Source organism: Patella vulgata, chromosome 8 (genome assembly GCF_932274485.2).
Source record: "Patella vulgata chromosome 8, xgPatVulg1.2, whole genome shotgun sequence".
Taxonomy (NCBI): Eukaryota; Metazoa; Mollusca; class Gastropoda; family Patellidae; genus Patella; species Patella vulgata.
In genome coordinates, this window is record NC_065886.2 from 36695399 (window position 1) to 36719852 (window position 24454).

Genomic DNA, 24454 nt, shown 5'->3' on the forward strand with positions numbered 1-24454 from the left:
TGGACGAATGAGATTGAAAAGGGTGCTCCAACAGTTTAGAATTTTTGATCGTCTGGTTGACCGCGAATTTTATTGATAATATCGTCGAATTTTGGTTGACCAACAAAATCATAAAATAAAGATATTAACCCAAATGAAAGATAAATATTTTTGGTAGGATGAAAACATCAGTTTCCAATGAACATTTCCAAAGACCCAATCTCATTATGATAATTTTTATTAAATACATAAATGAGTTTTTATTTCGTTTCGAATCTACGCTCTCAATTCAAATTTGTAGAAAACCATGAGACGACTTCCTGTATCACAACCAATAGAAATTACCGTTACATTTTACAGTTAGGTTATTCCGAGACGAGTTTATCCAGTCCTGCGTTTTGATATACACCAATGTGGCTGGTAAGACCAAGACTAACACGCCGGTAATCCCGTCGAATGAAAATTCACCACGTTGTTAGGAAAGCGTTGTGGTCGAGTAGTTTTCGGCAAGAATCGATTCCTTCTAGATTATTCAATAATCCATTTATCGTCTAAATAGTGAAGAGACAAGTGCAAGAACGGAAGGTAATTATAATTCACGTGTAGTAGCCATTACTGTTAGCATTCCAATGGTAAAACAGGTTTTTAGTCCTGTGCTCTCGACTCGTTGAGTCTGCTTCATCATCATTCAGTCATATATACATAATCATAACACATTTATAAATGATGATCGAAATGAACTAGATCTAGATTAAATGTTTTCTTTTTAATTTTGACTTCAAATAATAGAAATATTATAATATATCTTTATTCGAGTGCTTTGTGACTCAAGCCCATGGTAATTAGGCTACACAAGTACAAGTATATATAGTAAAATATATTATAGTACTACGGTACCCGGTATTCAACAAAAATAGAAATATGCGATTGTAAATAATCAATCTTAGTTAGTCGCAGTGGAAGGCATAGGCCTACATTAATAAATTTAGTCAAAGAAGACGTGGATAGAGAAATAAATAATAGAGTGCACATCAATGTTCTAGAAAAATCAGAAACCTAGCTCACTTACGACTTACATACATGTATTAATTTATTTTATAATATATTATTAATAGACTTCAATAACAATTCCAGTAGCCTAATTAGTAATATATACTTAATATGTAGGCCTACAAGATGTAGAATTGGTTACCTTAAACAGAATTTCGTTGAGATATATATATCTAGCTTTTGTAAATATTTCTCTTCATTCTTAAAATTTTATTGTTAACTTCTTTATAACTTCCGTATTTATTTTAATAAAGTGCAAAATGTAAGACGGGCCTCCATGCCTAATTTTAAACCCTTTGAAAATAAAGTTATTATTGTTATAAAAACTAGCCTATATGTACTATTTTTTTTTTTATTATTGCTAGTAGGCTACGGGGGAAGTTCAATTTGTCTCTTCCCATTTGTACTTGAGGAGGAAAATGGTTCCCTGTCCAACCTCTTGGGTTTTCTCGGGTTTTCTCCCACAGCTAGAGACCCCTACACGCAAACAAGTTCATGTATGTAAGTCCCAAAATGACCTAGTTTGTGTCGAATTTAGGTTAAACTCTCTCTCCCTCTCTCCCCTTTCAGCATCATTAAGAGTGGAGTGAGCAATCTATGTTTAAATTATAAATAGAATTATTTTTAATTTTATTGTAGAATGAAGATTAGAAGAAGTTTATTATTATTGGGGTTGTTGGCGTCACTTTTATTAGCAGTAAAATGTGAAGAAGATGATGTTGATGATGTTGATGTTGAAGTTGAAGATGATGGAGAAGATGATGTACCACCAAGAGAAAAGGTAAATTAATTTATCTCCCCTTAGTCATCTCCTAAGGTCTTCTTCAAGAAGCTTGTCTTAAAGATGCATTATGTAAGAGCTAAATCTGGCAATTGCAGGTCTTAATTTTGGCATCAAATGTTACGTAAATTATTAATTAGAGATTTATTCACATGGCTAGTTTATTATTAACTCTCTAGACCACGTGTAAGATCCGTGGACAACTGTAAGTCATCTTATAGCACACTGCATGACACATGTCAGTTATCATTACCCGGTAAAACTTCATTTGATTTCTTAATTTATCTTATAGCCAGTGTACAAAAGACCAACTCTAAAAGAAAACACATACTTTGCAGAACCATTCCACACAAAGGATGATTTTACAAAAAGGTAAATACAAATAACCATATTATTTCTTTTACACTTTTCAGAAGATCTTTTATATAAATGTCCATTATTTTCTGCTTTCACTAGTACTTTTTAATATCATATTTCAATTACATCTTGATATGTATCCCAAGTTTGGTTGTTTTTTGTGAAGATTATTTTAAAGTTGAATTGTAATTCCCCCCTCTCAATTTAGCACATTGTCAAGTGTTCATAATATATTTACCCTCGGCTGAGATATTCCACTCAGCACATCACAAAGGTCGTTTTTTGTTGACCGAGGCTTCTTGTTATAAAAATGGCTTCTCTAATGTTCCGTGTACACAGTGGAGTGCATATAAAAGATTCCTTAGCAGTTGGAATTAATATGGTCAGTAGCGCCTCTGTCCAGGCAATATTTATAGCAAACTGTATGGCATTGGCTCATCTTCATTAACCCAGTTGGAGCAGAACAGTAAGACATTAAACACCATTGCATTTAATGTCTGTTGAATGGAACCTATTAAGAACAACCATATATGTTTGTAGACAACAATTTGATTATAGTGTTGTCACCAGAAATACACCACAGTTATTTTACTATGCTACATATTGACCAACAGGCAATACCTAATATACATTTAGTTACTGATATATAATATGTTTTGTTTTTATTTTCTAGATGGGTTTTATCTGAAGCTAAAAAAGATAACACGGATGAAACAATAGCTAAATATGATGGTAAGAAATTAATCTCCTTGGATTACTCCCCCTTGATTTTACTGATTTGAATCATATCAGTGACAGAAATTTTGTTATTGTATGATGGAATTTTTGATTCAACACAATTTGATTTGAATCATATCAGTGACAGAAATTTTGTTATTGTATGATGGAATTTTTGATTCAACACAATTTAGGGCCTGAGATTTGCTCCAATTTAAAGGTATAATTGATGATGACTTCAACAAAAAATAACGTGGAAAGCAAGAGTCAAAACTTTATAACAAAACTTACTCTTCTGATTCAATAAAAATTGTCCCTCATCACTAATACCCAGCCTCACCACTCCCCCCTCTCCACCACCCTCAACCCCCCAGCATTTACACACGTACAGATGTGCCCTCATCACTAATACTCCCACCCCATATCCCTTATTGTTCACATACATACAGCTGTTCCCTCTCACAACCCCCACCCCTCCACATTTACATACACACATACAGCCATCCTAGATCACCCATACCCTGCAACAGCTCCACTCTACCTGCACACCCATCCATGTTCGCACACCTAAATGCCTTGAAAGATACATTCTCACAAAAGTATTTATAGAGCAGTTATTTGTAGTAAAAGTAAGGCAAATTTGGTATAAATGGAAATAGAGATGCCCTATGGCAATCTTACTAGAAAAATACCGGATCCTGAAAAACACCCATGAGGCAAGCACTGGGCAAAAATTCCAGGATATCACTAACTGGCAACCCTGAGGATTATTGTCTGCCAGCTTGGCATAGGGAGCGCGTATTATCTTGATTGAATGGTTAGGCAGTTTAAACACTGAGGGGTTTAAACATACAAAAGACTCTGAAATTAAATGGCAAAAAAAGAAGTTGGCAGAAGATAATTCGAGAATTTACTTACATGTAGGCTTCAATATGTATGGCAAATGGAAATGAAATGAAATGAAATGGGGTTTAACGTCCTACTGTTTTGCTCCGAACTGGGCTAATGAAGACGGGCATACGCCATACAGTGTGCTATGAGGGAAACTTTGCCCGGACAGCGGCACTACAGCCTACTCTTATATCGAATTCCAACTGTCAAGGGATCTTTTACGTGCACGCCAATGTGTTCACAAGACCTCGGTTTTTCGTCTCATCCGAATGACTAGACGGCTGTCCTTGTCAGGCCCTCCGTCCTGCATCACTGACAAGGGGGAACCACGCCGGAAAATCTGGATGAACTTTCTCGGCCAATGCAGGGATCGAACACCCGACCTCCAGGCTAGCGAGCCAGCGCCTTACCCACTTAGCCACAGTAAGTAATGACAAATACATTCTGAAAATGGGCCCTCCCTTCAGGGATGTCACTAATTTTTCAAGTAACAGGAAATTTTGCTAAAGTAGGGGGCAGCAAATTTTAGGACCCGGGCCCGAATCTGCGGGCAAACCAAAGGGTTGGGAGTGTGTTATGGCGCGTTTTGGGGCAATATTTTAAATGACAGAAAGTTTTTTTTAAATATTTTGTGAAAATGTGCATAGAAAGTCTATCCAAAAAACTTTAATAAACCAAATAAGTGCTTTTCAGTCATATCTGAGTGATGTCACAAGATAAGCCTTATAGAATTGCTTGTCTACCAATTTTCAAACTGAAATCCGCGAATATTAGTTTAGGTAAAACTTATAAAATCGTAACAATTTGAATAATACTGTATATAAAATATTTTTAATCTTCATGATATCAGATAAAAGGCAGGCTGCATTTATTCAGAATTAAAAAATTTCTCTCTGCAAAACAGATAAATCCCGTTTTCTAATTATGAGTGTAATCGCGTGAATGGAAATTCCCCGGAAATGTGACGTCAGAGGTTTATTTTCCCCGCAAGTGCCTCCCACATAAACAGTAATAAGCGCTTATATTTCTATAACTTTTGAGGCCGATTATTTTCATATATTGAGATCGATATCAAATCATTATAATACAACCGCTAGTAATATATTTAAACAAAAAAGTAATCTAAAATCGCAGATTGAAAGTCAGCTAAATTTCAGTCAACCACTTAATGCCAATGGCTTCCGATTTCACGCTAAAGTCACATGGCGTGGAACGTTTTCTCTTCGCGTGAGGACTGTCAAAATCGCATAGACGTTTACTACTAGCTGTGAGGAAATATGACAGTAATCGAACAGACCTTGTACACTCATGCACTCTACTTTATTTATCCCACTAATAATAATAGCACAAGCATACTACCGGAGTAAAACGTTTCCAGTCAAATTTAACCAATCATTAGATCGATTAATACAACAGAAGTAAGGGGGTTACCTCCCTTTTTGAAAGTAAAACTAGCATTGGCATAATTATGAACATTTACCGTGAGAAATATCCTTCCGTGCGGGAGAAAGGTGAATCCGCGAGTCTCACGGGAAAAAAAACTGGCTAGTTGATACGTCTATGTGTTTAGCGTTTTGGAATTGAATTAGTTTCAATTAATATTACTCAAAATTATTTTATAAAAATGAAGTTGCTGATCATTTTTTAGATGAAAAGTAGCCGGAAATTGGCCTAATGTAAACAGCGAAATTTGCCAGTTGCCGGCTTCTAATGACATCCATGCCTCCCTTAATCAAGTTACATGACAAAAATGGCTCCTGAAATAGATTTTTTATATCTTTGGTTTTTTTCCTCACAAATACATTGTTTTGTGAGGGATTTGAAGCACATTTTTAATAAATTAATTAGTTTGAAGATGTTTTTAGTCCAAATATATCATCAAATCATCATATCATCAAATCTTTAAAGAAAACTGTGATATATTTTGTATATATTTTGACCTCACTGAAAGAGGTACAATGTATTGCCCTGGTCCACTGATCTAATTTCTTCTCAATGAATAGAAATTCTGCTCCTTTAAGTCAATAACTAAATATACAATGTATAGAATATGGATAAATTTATACTAAACTAATAGAATAGGGCCTATATATAAGTGGATATAGATACTGGGGTATATAACATTGTTGATACAGCAGCAACATTGTTTGATGTACATGTAGGTCATATTTACATATATTATATATTCATACCCACTGATGAAAGATAAGAACTTGACTTATTTTACTAATTTTATACAATTTGCTTTACATCAGTGAATAGATGAATAAGGCTAAATAAAAAATTATTCTGGTTCTCAAATACTGCTGTTACACCGCCGCGTGACCTGATTTTTATTCCATCCCCATTAATTTCTGCTCGTTCATATTTCATGTGTTTAAGGACAGTAAGTCTAATAAATGTTTGCCGTTTTGTCCAGTAGGCACAATTATCAAGTACACAATAACTACACAACCCTGATAAATCTTATTGACAATCATCAAAGGCACTGGACAATTGTAAATTGTTATGAAATGGCAACCATCGATTCTTCTGCATAAATCTTAAAGTTCTTGGAAGATAATTATTGTCCTGCAAGAATATAGAATTTTGAAATGTGACACAATCCTTTGAAATAATAATAATAATGCAAGATTTTATTATTTTTTTTAGTATGGCCTAACCATATATATATATATATTTTAAAGTACCGATTAGTCAATAAATTTTAGAAACACAATTTATGTAGTTATTGGTGTGTACATGTACGTAAAGTCATAATTACATGTAATGCTCACATCAAATGTTAATTTTATTGTTCAGATATTCTACGCCACTAGTCAAATGCTAATTATCTGCCCACATTCTCATGACGAGATACATGTATTACCATATTGCGTCGTCACCCATGTCCATTTGGACGTCCGTTAAGATTGGCTTGTGGACACTCAACGGGTTAAAAAAATTAAAATTTTATCCGATTTTTTTGAAACTTAATAAATATATTTAGTATCCCAAAGTAAAAATCCTGATAACATGGCTTCTCCCCATTATGACACAGGGCAGCACATACAAGATCCCATATAAGAGTAGGCTGTATACCCTTCCTCATTATCCCTGTTGGAGTAGGACACACTACTCATGTGGCAAAGCATGTAATACTAGGGCTGAAGACCCTCCAGAGGCCTCAATGTTTTCTGATTTAGTAAAACGTGAAATGTATATTACGGATAAAAAGATCCTGGATGAGTTTGATTTTTGGAGGCATCGGGCCCTAAATTTTTGTTTTATTTGAAAAATGTACAATTTTTGTGTCTTCAAACCAACCATCTTTAATTTATCTTTGCAGGTAAATGGTCTGTAGAAGAACCAAGTGAGAATCCTCTAGTAGGAGATCTGGGCTTAATACTTAAAGTAAATATACAATCTGTCCTTTGTTGACCATAGTATATGGTATAGATCTCACTATTTTATTGTGGACATTATATTTTCGTAAATCCCCACAAAAACCATTGAATTTCACTTTCCTCTCTGTTGGGTTTCAGTGACTAAGACGTTGGCTCGCTAACCTGGAGGTACTGGGTTCGATCCTTGTGTTGACCAAGAAAGTTCATTGAGATTTCCCAGCGTAGTTCCCCATTGTCAGTGGTGCAGGACAGAGGGCCTGGCAAGGGACAATGTATAGTCGTTCGAATGGGACAAAAAAAACGACGTCCTGTATACACATTGACTTGCACATAAGAGATTCCTTGGCAGTTGGAATTCAATCTAAGAGTAGGATGTAGCGCCACTGCCTGGACAAAATTTCCCTCATAGCATACTATATTGCGTATGCCTGTCTTCATTAGCCCAGTAGGAACAGAACAGTAGGACGTTACACCCCATTTCATTACTTTACTGTGTCCAATGTCAGAATTAAGTTAACATGCTGATCACCTCACTTGATCACTATGAGGGAATTCCTACATGTATATGAGGACTTCCACCAATAAATTGATCTATAGGTGCACAGGGTACACTGCATCACGTATTGTGCTAAAAATCTGAAACAAGCTCACTCAATAATACAAATTCCTCTGCAAATATGGAAAAAAAAAATGGAAAATTTCATGAAATGAAATGAAAAAGAACTTAATTCACAATGTTTAAAATGGAATTTCCTATTTTGTGAAATGAAAAATCAGCACCCCTAAATTAGTTTCTGATATTCCTCGTTGTGTGATTTTGATGAGCAAGTCTTGGGGTTGGGTGGTAAGGTCTGTCAATGATTCAAGTGGGGTTTCGATTCCCCGCATGTACGAGGCAAGGAGTGGGGAAGGCTCACTAGTCAGTGGGTTCACTAGTCCATTGATACCTATTATTAGGGTTAGGGTTCGTATTATGTTTTTTTGATACCCATATTTATAGTATTTCTTGTAGCGGCGGACTAGTGAACCCCTCCCCAAGGAGTAGTGTTGTCTTTCCAACTTCCAGTTTCCCCCCACTGCTAAAGACCCCTATGCGCAACTAAATTGTTAAAATGAAATTGAAACAAATACTTGTCCTGAAATGACCTAGTTTGTGTCGAGTGCACGTTAAACCTCATTTCTCTCTATCTCGTGTTGTAATATCTAATTGTGTTGATCTTGTTTGATTACAGAGTAAAGCTAAACATCATGCTGTCTCATCTCCTTTAAACAAACCTTTTGATTTCTCAGGAAAACCATTTATCATGCAGTAAGTACTCACATTGTTCTCCTATCAACATCTTGGGGGGCGGGGGGGGAAGGGGGCAATGGTTTAATGCATGTGCGCTAGATCAGTTGGTTTGCAATCTAATCTAAGTCTATGTTGACTGGGGAGCCATGGTACACTGTAGCTGAATGATCATTACGTTGGCTCGTTAACTTGGCAATCACATGTTAGATCCTTGTGTTGACCAACATAGTTCATTAGGAATTTCCGGCATGTTTCCCCCTTGTCAGATGTGCAGGACGGAGGGCCTTGACAACGACTGCTGTCTAGTCGTTCAGTTAGAATTCGATGAATAGTTGGCTTAAAAGCACGGCTGTCTGAGTAAAATTTCCCTCATAGCACACTGTATGATGTACAGGTATGTCTGTCTTCATTAATCAAGTCAGCGAAGAATAGTAGATATTTGAAACTCATTTCATTTGATAATTATCTTAATTGTTGTCTATTTTAGATATGAAGTTCGATTCCAGAATGGAATGGAATGTGGAGGTGCTTATGTTAAACTTCTGTCTCAAGATAGTAAACTACCTCTGGTAAGATTATATTTCCGTCTATTCTTGGCACATTTGGAATTTGTATAAAAGACTTTAAAAAACAAATTTAGCAACTTGATACATGTAAATATTAACTACTCTCGGTTCCTTGAAGAAAGTTAGAGAAAAGATTTTTAGTTCATACTAGTATATCCCTGGACCGACTGACACAGTCCGAAGTTGTTGTTCATTGAACTGCCCGAAATGAATTATGTAAAATCATCTCCATATAGGAACGTTTACTAGTTCTGTGTGTGCTTTTTGAACTGGCCATCTAACACGGTACATGGATGATGCCAAAATTCAAATTTTTTATAGATCAAATGATAATGTCGGCTTTAAAAAATGATCATATTCAGAGGACAGATTGCTGATTCATAAATCAAACTCATTAATGAGTTGTACACTTTTTATATTTCAGAATAAATTTCAAGATAAAACTCCATATACAATTATGTTTGGTCCAGATAAATGTGGCAACGATCATAAACTACATTTTATCTTCCGTCATAAAAACCCTAAAACAGGAGAAATTGAGGTAATAAAATGGAATTACTCATATTTATTGAATTGTTTTGAAAATCAGAGTCAGTTGTATACGATTATGAATTTTGTCTTTTTGATCTTGGTATTTTAATATAGGGTAATAAAAGTTGTATCATTTGTTTATTTTCAGGAGAAACATGCGAAGAAACCTGCCGCTAGTCTTGATAGTTTCTTTACAGATAAAAAAACACATTTATACACATTGGGTGAGTTATTACTTCATAATTCTATTAAACCTGGGGTGGAAGGGTGAGGCTTTCATATCATAAGAAGGCAAATAATAATCGTGATGTCAATTCATGAAATTCAACTGAGGGGGGCAATAATAAGCTTGATTTCATATCAAACATTCCACTGAGATGGTAAATTATGATTTTGATTTTATATCAGACATTCCACTGAGAGGGTAAATTATAATCGTGATGTCATTTCAGACATTCTACTGAGAAAGTCAATAATAATTTTGATTTCATATCGGAAATTTTAATGAGATGGTTAATTATAATTGTGATGTCATATCAGGCATCCACTGAGAAGGGTCAATTATGATTGTGATGTCATTTCAGACATTCCACTGAGCGGGTCAATAATGATTTTGATTTCATATCAGACATTCCATCGAGAGGGTCATTTATAATTGTGATGTCATATCAGGTATGCACTGAGAAGGTTAATTATAGGGTAAATTATAATGAAATGGTTTTATTTTCTAGTTATAAAACCAGATAATACGTTTCAAATCAAAGTGGATGGTAATGTTGTTAATTCTGGCAGCTTATTGGAAGATTTCAGGTAATTATCCATTTTCTTCATCTTTTGCTGTCTAAAATAGTGGGAGTTTGGGGTACTGGAGTTGTCAAGGGTCTGTGTTCTTGAAGAATGTTCCAGGTTCGAATCACTAAGAACAGTGTTAACTTATCGTAGTCACTTTTATCAGGTAATACCATGGAAAAAGAAAGGATGATCATTTTCATAATCGCATATTATTCACATTTATCAGGTCATATAATCACATACTTTAATCATATTCAACAGGTTATACCATGGAAGAAAAATGGGTATGTTTAATTATATTTTATTTGCTTTTAGCCCACCTGTAAATCCACCTAAAGAAATAGAAGATCCTGATGATAAGAAACCAGAAGATTGGGATGAAAGGGAAAAGTAAGTTGAAAAACAATCTAGGCATTTTAAATGCAAGGAACCTTTAGTTTCTATTTAAGTTTCTTCTGAATGAAAATTATTTATTATTTTTAGAAATCTTTTGATGATATATTCATTTATGAAATGTTTTTATTTTTGTAGAATCGCTGACCCTGATGCAACGAAACCAGTAGATTGGTAAGATTTTATTACTACACATTTATACCATCATTAATCAAATTTTTGTTCTATAGATGTTCAAGCCTGGATATAAGGTACCTGTCCCAGACTTTGTCATTCACAAATTACCACGCAATACAAGTGCCTTATGTCCAGGCTTGTAGAAGTTTGAGGTTCAGGAACTAAACATGCAGAGCGATGGCTTGATATACATTTTAACTGAGTTAGGATAATATTAAAATTTTCTTCCGCTTTCTGAGAATGATAAAAAAAAAATTGTTATGTTGGATTTGATGATATATATGGATATGCATATTGAAAAGACAGATTGCAATGCATATGTAATGATTGTGATGTACATGTAATGATCGCAATGTCTGTGTTATAATTGTGATGTATACATGATGATCACAATGTACATGTAATGATTGTGATGTACATATTATGATTGTGATGTAAATGTAATGATCACAATGTAATGATTGTGATGTTTTGGGGATGAAAGTGATGTACATGTAATGATTGTGATGTACATGTTACTTATGATTGTGATGTACATGTTAGGGTTGTGATGTACATGTTCTGATCACAATGTAATGATTGTGATGTTTTAGGGATGAAAGTGAACCCGAGATGATTATTGATGAAGATGCTGTTATGCCTGATGGTTGGTTAGAGGATGAACCAAAATTGATTCCTGATCCTGCTGCAACTAAACCTGATGATTGGTTAGTTTTCCTTATTCTAAACAAACTCAAAGTACTTTATTTAAAGGAACTTAATCTCAAAATTTATTATTCTGTTTAAAAGCGCATTAACAATAAATTCTGGTTAAATCATCAAATATTTGAATCATGAGCACAAAAAGTTTCTATAGACAAGGTAAAGCTTGTTTTCCATTTACATGGAAAAAAAGGTGTGAAGGAATTGTCTTCCTATGTTAGGGTGACCCACCATAAATAAATATCTCCATATATCTCGACAATTACGCCACAATATTTATATATATGCCAAGCCTCAAATCAGTTTCACACAATTATAGTCACTAAATAAACGATCATGTTGTACTTAATAAGCTATGACCATTAATCATGTATAAATAATAGACTGAAAACTGGTTCCAAGAGTCGTCCATAACATCCAGACACTTTTGAGTAAAAGATAGGTTACGTGCCCTTGTTTTGAAATTAGTCTCGCTTAACCAGTCTATCGACCATTCTACGTCTGATTGACAGGTCGGGATAATCAAGACTACTTTTTTACGAAACATAACAGAAAGCTAGAACAAGAAATTAAATTTAGAAATAAGCACGTTAGGTAGCTCAACAATCGTTTTAAGAAGCTTGTAAAAGTAAAATGAAACTACTGCTAGTATCATGTTCCTGTCTAACCCGAGTGATTCAGAGATATTATTTGTACTAAACCAAAAGATGCCGCTCTTAACGGTACAGTTAATGATAAAGCGGTTTAAAAAATGAAACGTACGTAATTTCTAAATCTGCTGTAATAACCAAGAAGCTTAATTTTACTGCTATTCAAAATCGTCAACAATAAATTTTTTACGGCTGTAATAGTTGATAGATTTGTAGAGAATTGCACGTGCCATGGCTATTTATAGTATCATACTGTCAGAAAGTTGGTCTCGGCACGGCGAATGTGCACGCTTCAGTGGTAGTCTCGAACTACATGTATCAGCGATGGACTGTATTTCTGTGAGTACATGGGTCACCCTTCCTATGTTGAGTAATTCTGTACACAGTGATCCATCTACTTCATACTTCGAGAATAGATCTCTGTCCTGAATGGCTGCCATATCCAAAATTGGAATAATGATTTTGTAACATGATTATACTCTTTCACAGCTATCTTGCACACAAACTATAAATAAACCTATTCAATTCCATTTAATCAGAGTAGAATAAATACTTCTACAAATTTTCAAAGTATACTTAGTGTTTTCGACTAAAATTGTTGATTTAGGAATTAAAATATCGGTCAACTGGCTTTGTGTCTGTTGTCAAGTGGAGCTAATTGTAGACAGCCTATGTTTAGTATGATGTTGAGTCTTCATAATGATATTCCTGTATATTATAGGGATGATGAAATGGACGGTGAATGGGAGGCACCATTGATAGGTAAGCTGCATATATTTAAAATATTGGTAATAGAACTTTGTGTCTAGAAACTTGTGTCTGGAAGGAGCTAAGGTGGCTAAAAGAGTAAAACGTTGGCTCGCTAACCGGGAGGCCCGTGTTCGATCCCTGCATTGGCCGAGAAAGTTCATCCAGATTTTCCGGCGTGGTTCCCCCTTGTCAGTGATGCAGGACGGAGGGCCTGACAAGGACAGCTGTCTAGTCCTTCAGATGAGACGAAAAACCGAGGTCTCGTGTATACATTAGAATGCACGTAAAAGATCCCTTGGCAGTTGGAATTCGATATAAGAGTAGGTGATAGTGCCGCTGCCCAGGCAAAATTTCCCTCATAGCACACTGTATGGCATATGGCCGTCTTCATTAGCCCAGCATAAGAGCAGAACAGTAGGACGTTAAACCCCATTTCATTTCATTTCTTTAGGCCTGAACTGTTAAATGAATTATCATTTAGACATTAATTAACTTATCCAGACCATAATCAACTCTCAGTGCAATGGGATAGCTGCAAAATAAGTAGATTTAAATACGTTTGTGGTTGATGCAGTTGGTATAAAAATGGATAATCGAGACTTTGCTTATTATCGTAACAACAGTAGTAATGACAATCAAGGCTAGACTATTTATTGTATCACCAATATCTAGGCTCAGAGTGAAGTAATTTGACTGAAACTCTCAGCCTATCCTCATTCCATTAACTATCTTTTAACTATTATAGCAAGAACTGTCAGCTCTTAATCTAATCTTACCTAATGTGGCTTTGAATATTCTATTATTATTTTTTTATGACTACAGATAATGAGAAATGTGCCGATGCTCCTGGATGCGGTCCGTGGAAAAAACCATCTATTAAGAATCCAAATTATAAAGGAAAATGGTTTGCACCAATTATAGATAATCCTAATTATAAGGTAACTAGCTACATGTATTCAGCTGGGGGAGCTACGGTGGCTAAGTGAGTAAGACGTTGGTTCGCTAACCTTGAGGTCCTGCGTTCAATCCCTGCATTGGCCGAGAAAGTAATATAAAGCAGGATCCAGATCTGCTGGTGTTATGACTTTTGATCTATGTCCCTCCCGGGCCCAAATTGTCCCGATTCCCCAAATTTCAGCCTCGGAGCAGCCCTAGTGTAGCCACAATCTCAAACAAATAGACAAGTGGTTGTCACAAATACTTATCAGGTGACCCAGAAAAAACTACACTATTTAAAGTGGAATAATTCACAAAGTACTGTACCTGTAATAATATGGATGCTTGACAACTTCACATTCCACTTTAAATAATGTGCTCTTTTTTTCTGGGCCTCCTGGTATATATGTACATATTTCATCCAATCCTGGAACTGTAATGAACACCCTGATGTAATTTGAACAAGTTACTTCTGGCCTTCAGATGTTATGGAAAGTGAATACCAAACATTCCGCAAGATTTTGTTTCGTTAGCACATATTTTCATACTTCAGTAATATTTATAGAGACAGAAATCCACTATGGCTGTTGATCAATCTTTCTGCTATTGTGAACTTATCCTCAATTTTGTTCTTTTTTTTATTTTACCAATTAAAGGAAAGTTGAATTATAATTTTTAAAATGTTTTATTTCAGGGAATTTGGCAACCGAGAATGATCCTTAATCCTAATTATTTTGAAGATTTAAATCCTTATAAAATGACACCAATTGTAAGTATATATTACATACATAGTACAGTGTAATCATAGCCCACATTGGTGTGCACGTAAAAGAACCATTGACAGTTGGAATTTGAAATAAGAGTAGGCCATAGTACTGCCGTCCGGGCAGAATTTCCCTCATAGCAGACTGTGTGACGTATGCCCGAATTCATTAGCCCAGTCGTTGCAAAACAGTAGGATGTTAAACCTCATTTCATTGATTTCTAATCATAACTGTTTTGTAATATGTTTAATTTTCAGTTGTGCTTTATCTATAATCTTTTAATGGCAGTTCTATGGATAACAATCTCAATAATATATACACACGACATAAAATCTTATGGAAAATATAGCGATTGTTATCCATCAAACTGTTGCGTTTTAATTATAATTGTTTAATTTCACGAAAGTATGACAGCAGTTATTGTTCGATTTTAAGGGTACTGTCCTTATTTCTTACGACACTAGATTTAGAGGTCTATTGATCACAGGAGCTGCAGTGGCTCAGTGAGTAAGACATTGGCTTGTTAATCTGGAGGTCCTGTGTTGACCAAGAACGTCTGTTGGAATTTTCCAGTGTGTTTCCCCCATGTCAGTGGTGCAGGACACAGAGGGTCTGGACAGGAACAACATGTAGTCGTTCGGATGGAATAATAAAATGGAATTGAGAGAATTTAATCTCTGAATGTTCAATCAAGTATCCTGTATAATATTCCATATTGTATTTATTTTCAGTCTGCGCTTGGTTTAGAGTTGTGGTCAATGACAAATGATATTTTATTTGATAATTTCCTCATATCTGACGATGATAAGGTGGTAGAAAGCTGGACTCATTCTTCCTGGGTCATTAAAAATATGGAAGAAAAGGCATCATCTGCTTCAGGATTGGTAAGTTTTATACATGTATCTCCAATGACAAAGATTGAATATCTAAATCAGGTTATTTTCATTTGATTCTTGTTATACAAACTTACTGACTCTTTTAATCTGTCTTGATGAATAAAATAGCTGCTGGACGATTTGGGAATTTCAAAACTTAAAGGCTTGATGCGTCATTTCAATTTTCAATGAAATATCAAATTTCTCACAACTTAATCCATGTTAATATATACTCAGATTGATTTGTTATCATTTAATTAAGAAAACAAGATCAAAATACCAAAGCTAGATAATCTCTCGGCTTGGATTCAGTCAGAATTAAAAAGCCATATCAGGTTTATCAGTTACCATTTAAAAATGGCAGCGTCTTGTTACACTTGTGTAGCATAGATTGATGAAATAAATTTCAATTTATCATAACTTTGTAAACTGAACCATTTCTGAACTTCTATTACTATTAGAGAGATTTAACTTTGACAAGGGATTCCTATAGGGCTAAATGATGCATTGAGCCTTAAGAGATATGGACTAAACTTTGGCTTTTTAGTGAATATTCAGTCTGCTTGTCACAAACAGTTAAAAATATTGTAAGCTTGTTCTCACAATTATCCACCGCATTCCAAAGAAAGATAGAAGTGACATTGAGATAAATTCTTCTGCTGCAAAGTTCCTGAAAAGGCTTTGGTCTTCGACATACTCAAATTCATGGAGGAAATTTAGAGTATGGGCAGAGTGGATTAATTAACTAATTAATTAATTAAATTCAGATCTGACCAAGCACTCGTATCATACTTCCACCTGATGCGTACTGTATTTGAATTAAGGAATGATATTTTGTTGTGAGATGAAATGTTAATGAATTTAATGTTTTCAGAGTAATATGTATAATGCTATATTAGATGCCACGAAAGAACGTCCGTGGTTATGGGCTGTTTTTCTAGTAGTCATAGCTCTACCACTAGTGCTTATATTTGCATACTGTTGTATGTCGAAGGTGAGAACCACTGGGACATTTTTAACGTTGTATTCTTTTCTCTCTAGTTGATAGCGACAGGGGTGATCTTTCCCGCAAAACTTTTTCTTGGACAGATTGTTCTTAGTTGTGAACCAGCTTTTAAATAGTCATTGAAAATTAAAAATTGGGAAGTTGAACATCCAAAACTGACCAATTACACATGCATTTACTGGTTTGATCCACCCCCACAGCTATCAACTGCAGAGAATTGTATTCAGCGTAACTGCATGTTTTTATGTGTTTTTTAGTTGTTTTTTTATTTGTTGAACACTTCAGAATATCTGGAACACGTTAAAATCATCGGCGGATGCGAAACCATGGCTGTGGGCTGTTTATGTCGTTGTTTTACTTCTACCCATTGTCTTGCTCTCCATTTGTTTCTGTCCTAAATCGGGACCAATTAAGGTAGAACTTATTTTTTGTATTGATGTCTGATTTGACCTTTGACCTCCCCACATTTTCATTATTGCCAATAGATAACTTATAACTCCTCCGAAGTAAATATCATCATTCCATTCCCCAAGGCAGGGGAATCGAGTGGTCAAAAGAGGGTGCCATTTAGATGATACCTGTAATTTAATCAAGAAGTTTTGATGCAAAGCTGCGGCTTCCACTCTCGAAGTTGGCCATGTCAGTTATTGGGATTTTGCAGAACGGAGGGTCTGACAAGTACAGCTGTCTAGTCGTTCGGATGGTACGGAAAACCGACGTACTGTGTATATATTGACGTAAAAGATTCCTTGTCAGTTGGAATTCAATACAAGAGTAGGCTGTAGCGCGGCTACCTGAACAAAATTTCCCTCATCACACACTATATGGCGTATGCCCATCTTCAATAGCCTAGTCAGAGCAGAACAGTAGGACGTTAAACCCCATTTCATTTCATATTTTTGCATTTAGTCAAGTAGTTGTGATTCTAACCTTGTACACAACAAGGAGTAGTGCAATTTCCTCCCACTGCAAGCAAATTATTGGTCAGTTAAGGTTAAGCCTTATTTCTCTCTCTCTCCTTCACCAAAAGTCACTGCTCAAAAGGGCTTAAATGATAGGTAATCTTGTTAGTAGTAATACTATTGCCGATCAAGATGTCCGTCAATGCTGACTATTTCATTGACTTTCTCAACTAGAATTTCTCAGATCCTGGCATATGCCAAGTAGACTTTTAAGATTTTTCAAGCATGGTTCCCACTTGTCATAGGTAACACCTATGAGACTGACTGATAAGTAAAGTTTTGCCTGGGCAACCACAAAAAATAAGAAATTATGTATGAAATGTGACCTACCATCAGTCACGTTGATTGGCAAATCAACAAATGTAACATCCTTCAAACCAACACACTAATCAACCTTGTTGAATTATTTGAAAGGCTTATATTTAAAACAACCATAATATGGGATACATTGTTCCCCATTGATGTCAAATGCATTAAAGTAATTTTTTTATTTAAAGATGGGTTCCCAGAAAAGTATTTATCGGGTGGTTATTTCCAATAAAAGTATGGCTATTTTGGTATATATGGAAAGTAGAGATATCCAATCTTACTAGAAAAATACTGGATTCCCCGAAAAACACTCGTGGAGCGTATACAGGACAAAAATGTAAGGGTTCCCCTAATCAACAGCCCGACGATTAGGAACTTCTGCACGCTTGATGTCAAAGGTCACACGCGAACATTGAGCGCTTGATGTACAAGTTTATAAACTTTATGGAGAGTTAGACGTACAATACTTTCTGAGATAAAAATGACGGAAAAAGACGCGGGTAGTGGATAATCCGAGAATTAAATTAGGATTCGATATTAGTAATAAATAGTAAGCGATTAAAGACAACATCGTCTTATGTATGCAATGAATTCTCCTCTGACTTCCAAGACGTGACGGAAACATGACCTGGTTTGATCGAATTTTAATAGCAGGGCATTCCTTCGCAATTACAATGTTTGAGAAGGATTCGAAGCAAAATTATGACAAATTAATTAGTTTGAATATGTTTTTGGTCCATATATACCATTAAATCACCCAGTTTGTACGCGGGAACCCATCTTTAATTCAAAATTGAAAAGAAATTTGTAAATCACTCTGTAAATGGATTTTATTAGGTAAATAGGCTTTAGATGGTAAATTCTGTCTTTAAGTCAGGTGACATAGTTTCGATCTCGAGCTTGTACATGACAATGATTAGGGTTGCATGCTAGAGAAAATTATGGGAATATTTTGCAACATGTATTAGTCCCAAAATGACCTGGTTTGTGTTGAGTGGATGTTAAACCCCATCATCGCTCTCTCTTTCTTTCAGTCAGAAGATATCGCACAACGTAAGAAGACAGATGAAGCCACACCAGATGATGATGCAGTGAAAGAAGGAGAAGAAGCTAAATCAGATGATAAAAAAGCTGATATTGGACCAGGTGGAGATAATACACAAACTACTGGCAAATCAAAAAAATCAGATTTAGAAGCTAAAGATGTAAGTTGTTTAATTTTAACAAAATGTTTATTTTACCATTACCTCAATAATTCCTTGACAGTCGAGATCTGCAGTAGGCTACATAACATGGATTGGAAAATATATAAAAAAGAAATGAAGACGGGCATACTGCTATGAGGTCAGTTTTGCCAAACAGCAGCCAACAGCCCATTAGCAAGGGGAAACCACGCTGAACTCGGCCAGCTCCACGGCTAGCTAGCCAGCATCTTACTCACTCTACTACCCCCCCCCTCCCGTGACTTCTATATTAAAAGATCTCAGGCATAACATATCTTGTTTAAAATACAATATCTTGAGACGTACAGTTTATAAAAAACAAAAAAGAGGTAAATGCTTGCCCTGGATTGACAGGGGTAATAAATAACTTAATTTGTGGAGTTACGTTGCAATCTGTGTCCGTTGCAATCTGTGTCCGTGATTTAATTTTTCTTGGTACAATATATTGTACCATTATGTTATAGGATGATGAAGGTGATGATGCTGATGAAGAGGAAGATGAAGATGTGGAAGATGAACAGAAAGTAAAAGAATCACCCAGGTACATATAACCGTTTTACAGAGTTGCACCATAATATTGATTTCAGGCTTGATATATACTATTCAAAAAAAGTAGGGGATATTTGATTTTTAAGTGTTATTAAAGTCACCTAATGAAACTGACGAAGAAACAAATAACAAAATGAAATGAAGTTCACATTCATCGATTTATTCCAAATGATCGTTAGACTAAGTAAGGCACAGACTGACCATTATAAGGGTAAAATGATACCCGGGGTCAAACAGCAAAGTTACCACAGCATCACAACCAAGTCAGTAACGGGTAAATCCTCCTCTATTTGCCAAACAAGCATTGATCCGACGTGGCATACTCCTAATGAGACGTCTAAGGTCATTTTGGTCCAGATTGTCCCATTCCTGTTGCAACGCAGCAGCAAGTTCTAGGACATTGGCAGGACGTTGTTGACGTTGACGTAACCTCTGTCCAAGCATGTCCCAGACATGCTCGATGGGGGAGAGGTTGGGACTCAGTGCTGGCCAAGGTAATGTGGTGATGTTCTGTTGTTGGAGGTAACCTGTAACGATCCTGGCCCTGTGACATCTTGCGTTGTCATCCTGGAAGATGAAACGGCGGCCATGACGTCGTGCGAACGGCACAACATGGACTGCCAAGATGTTGTCCCGGTAGTACTGGCCTGTAACACGCCCTGCACCAACATGTAAAGCCGTTCTTCCAGCAACAGTGATTCCTCCACACACCATAACAGAACCACCCCCAAATCGATCATGTCTGATGACGTTAACGTCTTGGAAGCGCTCGTTTCGACGACGCCACACCCTCCTACGTCTGTCCAAAAAATCAACAGTGAAACTTGACTCATCTGAAAACATCACATTGCTCCAGCGTCGATTATCCAAGCGTTGACGATCCCTACACCAACGACGTCTTGCCTGAATGTGATGATCTCTCAAACAAGGGATCACGCGAGGACGTCGGGCGCGAAGGTGACCCCTATGCAGTCGATTCCGAATCGTCTGGCCACTCACTCTCACACCAGTGTCTGTTTGAAGACGAGCGCTGATCTGATTTGCTGTGATGACACGATTTCTCAAGGCCAAGGTACGGATAAATCGATCCTGGGCTTGAGTTGTCGCCCTTGGTCGACCTGAGCGTGGTCTGTCCTGTACAGATTGTGTATCACGGTATCTGGACCATAGCCTGCTTATGACAGACTGAGAAACATTCATCATCCGCGCCACAACCGCCTGTGTTGTGCCGATCTGTAGCATGCCAAGGGCACGTAACCTTTCATTTTGGGTAAGCCGACGCATATCAAAATTTGTTTTCTGGTCACTAAAACAATTAAACTGATGTTTCCACCCTGGAATTCAATGCCACAATGACTGTAACATTCAAAGTCAGAGTCGTGCAAATCTTGGGTTGGACCCCCATGATGATCCCAAGCATCACCTGCATTCCATGCGGTAGCTATTGGTGCGTTTGGGCGTCACATGTAACTGGAAATGTTTCTTCTGTTAGGTTCTATAGTGACTTTTTTCGTAGTCATTTGCATATTTTAGTATTATGCCCCCAAAATCAAATATCCCCTACTTTTTTTGAATAGTATATAACTAGAATGACTTTAGTAAAGATATGTTATGTAAGAGCTAAATCTGACTATTGCAGGTCTGTTTTCTGGCTTCAAACCTTGTATAAATTATTGTTTTGACATTTTAATTCACATGACAAGCCTAAAATCCACTCTCTTAGACTACTGGATAATTGAGGCTTAGTCTCAGGTGTCAAGTACCGTTTTTATGATAATAAATTATCTACTCTACATCTTCAAACAGTCAGAATAAAGCAATTTGAATGAAATTTTCGATATATTTATATTAATAATAATAATGATATTTGTATCGCGCAACTATTCAATCCACTAGGGAATGCACTAGGCGCTATGTTTGAACTTTTATAGCAATAACGGTCAGCTCTTTATCTAAATCTTACATAATGCATCTTTAAGATTGATTTGAAACAAGTATAACAAGACAAGTTGCCATAAAAGATTGTTTTGTATTTGCAGGCAAAGAAAACGTAAGCCAAGGAAAGAGTAAAGATAGAAGAGTATACTTGTTATATGCAGTGTATAAACTATTATTAACGTGTGTATATGGTTGTCTGAATGTTGATGATTGGTTGGTTGAATTATTTTATAAACTATAAATAACAACAAACGTTGTTAAATCAGCTTTCAATTTTTAAACCAGATGCCTTTTAATAGTTACTATCAGGATTAAAGCGCTGTTCATTAAATTAATAAAAAAGAAATAGTGTTTTAATTTACTAGAGCCATGATATACCAATTTCATTAAAATGATGTGTTTGATTGAATAGATTTCTAGTGAGTCAGGTTTCATGCTTGTTTTAGATTAAATTTCTGCTCTCGTCTTCATTAGCCCAGTCGGTGCAGAAACGTATGAATGTATATATCACTCTCAAATGAGAAAGCTTCTATTATTTATAACTTTTGCCTCTCAATTGATCTCATGGAATATCCGCTGATAGTATCAAATATTTTAATATTTAAAAGAAGAAATTGTCAAGCCCTGTGAGAAATATTTAGAAAATCATCTTTTTAATATTTATTTGCTAGTTATGGGCCATGTAAATCAATTGGCTTTCTTCAATTATTGTAGCAAGCGGTAATGAAGCCAGAAGAACACAGTTTCATAATTTCATGTTTGCTTATGAAGTTTTGGGGTCTTTTTTTTTTAGAATTTTCATTTTTCTTATTCCATAGGTAGATTTCATTAAGGAATTATAATTGCTCAAAGTTAAATATTAACATGAATTTTAATCTGATAGATTTATTTTTCTGGGGGTGGGCTGGAACTTTAAAACAGAAGAATTTGTCTTCCTTACTAATATTACTGCTGTGGACTCAGCCTGTATGTTTGTATCTAAAAATTCAATTGAGTAAGGTGCTTGCTCATTAACCAACCGGTTCCGGGTTGAATCCCAGTTTTAGCCGAGAAATTGATTGGGGCTTTCCAGTCTAGTTTCCCCAGCGAAAAAACAGCTTCTAGTCTTTTAAATTTGCACTAAAAAACGGAGGTCCTGTATACTCATTGGTGTGCAAATAACAGAAACCCTTAATAGTCAGAATTCACAGGCAGAAACAATTCACATAAAAAAATATTTTCAGTGCTGAATGTGTGTAGAGATATTATGAATAGCAAATGATATTTGTTAATTATGTGCAAAATGTCCCGAAATGTTTGCCCATATCCGCAAACAAATTTAATGTTTTTGAATAAAGTTGATCAGCCAATTTGAATTAATGTTTAAGTGTATATAGACTATACTAATTAGTTAGAAGATTTGATTGGTTATAATGTTAAAGAATAATTGTTTGTATTTAAATCATGGTAGGTGTATACATTTGTTCTTGTTCCATTTTTTTAAGATTTAAATGTTTAGCCATTCATTAATATGTTGTTCTTTTTTATACCTGTGTTGACCTATGTGTTATATATTATTCCAATGATTGGTAGTAAAACTAGAATCAGGTAGCCCAAAATAAGGCCAGACCAATTTTATTTTGTGTTCTTCGGGAACAACTGTTAAAATTTTACTTTTTATTTCTTCGGGAAAAAGACTAATTTAATTAAAAACCAAAAGTGCTTGATTGAACTTTTCACAAGCAATTAGTACCATTGAAATTTGGTACAAAACATCATACACAAGAATTGAGTTGGGTATTTAATGAACAAGACTCCCGAAGAACTGAACATTAAACTGGTTTGGCCTAATGATTACATTTTGTTAAGGAAAAGTAGATTATGTAAACTCAAGTAAAAGGAAAGTAGAACCAAAGCACTGACTGGAAATAAAAATTGATCAACTGTAGAATTTAGATTGTAATTTTAAAACAAAGTAAATATTGTTAAATTCATAGTTTGTATGCATTAAAAATTTGATTTTTATTAAACTGAGACAATGATAAAAAATTTTCAGATTATCTTTACAAATGATTTGCTAATATGGGATGAACAAAATAGGCAGGAAATACATGTACTCAAAATTCATTCATATTAAGAACAGTTCATGGTGACAAATTATCAAGGTACATGTTTTTATGGTGATAAATTATCATGAAGTTGTCAAGCTTTGTTTTTGATAAAGTCCACATGAATGGAAGCCATTACACTTTTTAATTTCTGGCCTGTGTTTTAACCAACCAGAATATTGATTTAAAAAATCATGAATTCAGTTCATATTGATGTAAACCATTTAATCAAAGGTATTCATTTTATAGATTCTCCGCCTTTATAAGCCTAGTTTGGTGCAGGAAAATTGGACGTTAAACCCTATTCCATATCATTCATTGAATGAGATTTCAGGGTCTGTCTGTAAAATCTGAGTTTAAGTAATGGTCACTTCACATGATCAGTCGCAGTATGATCCAGTTGCTATCCCTTGTGCAAGCTTGTCTCAAACAGTTGCCATGTGCATTATTGGACTGTTGTAGGAGCAGCTTTTGACCTTGATTAATCAATCGGCAGTGATGTTTCCAGTAGTTTACCTACAGTTCCATGCATCGCACGCCAAGAAGTCGCTGTAACAGATGGTTTCATTGGCTAATCCCTCACTTCAACCAAAACGCCGGTAATTTAACAACTCTTCCAGATCCTAGTATAGTAAAAAGACAAGTAGAACGAAATTTTGAAGTATTAAAAAACCGAAATAGGATTGGATGCATTTCTTACCTTGATTGTGTGAAGATGGACTTTAGGCTACTCGAAGTTTTCAGAAATCTAGTTTTGTCATTTATATGAAATAAAGTTATATTATCACCAAT

At 35.5% G+C, this 24454-nt stretch overlaps 1 protein-coding gene across 2 annotated transcripts; it reads left to right on the forward strand.

The window, feature by feature from the left end:
- The first annotated feature begins 388 nt into the window (after positions 1-388).
- On the forward strand, positions 389-24454 carry LOC126830555 (calnexin). Of its 2 annotated transcripts, none has more exons than XM_050560949.2 (21): positions 389-564; positions 1669-1810; positions 2103-2182; positions 2841-2899; positions 7104-7168; positions 8394-8470; positions 8940-9021; positions 9443-9559; positions 9698-9773; positions 10281-10359; positions 10657-10731; positions 10873-10908; positions 11505-11618; positions 12985-13025; positions 13836-13951; positions 14644-14718; positions 15445-15597; positions 16463-16582; positions 18900-19070; positions 19553-19629; positions 21677-24454. In XM_050560949.2, the coding sequence occupies exons 2-21, from the start codon at positions 1670-1672 to the stop codon at positions 21705-21707; spliced, it is 1785 nt and encodes a 594-aa protein (XP_050416906.2). In that variant the 5' UTR covers positions 389-564; position 1669; the 3' UTR covers positions 21708-24454. The 2 variants fall into 2 exon arrangements, with proteins under 2 accessions (XP_050416906.2, XP_050416905.2); XM_050560948.2 differs by lacking the exon at positions 16463-16582 and adding an exon at positions 16880-17008 and having other exon boundaries at positions 390-564.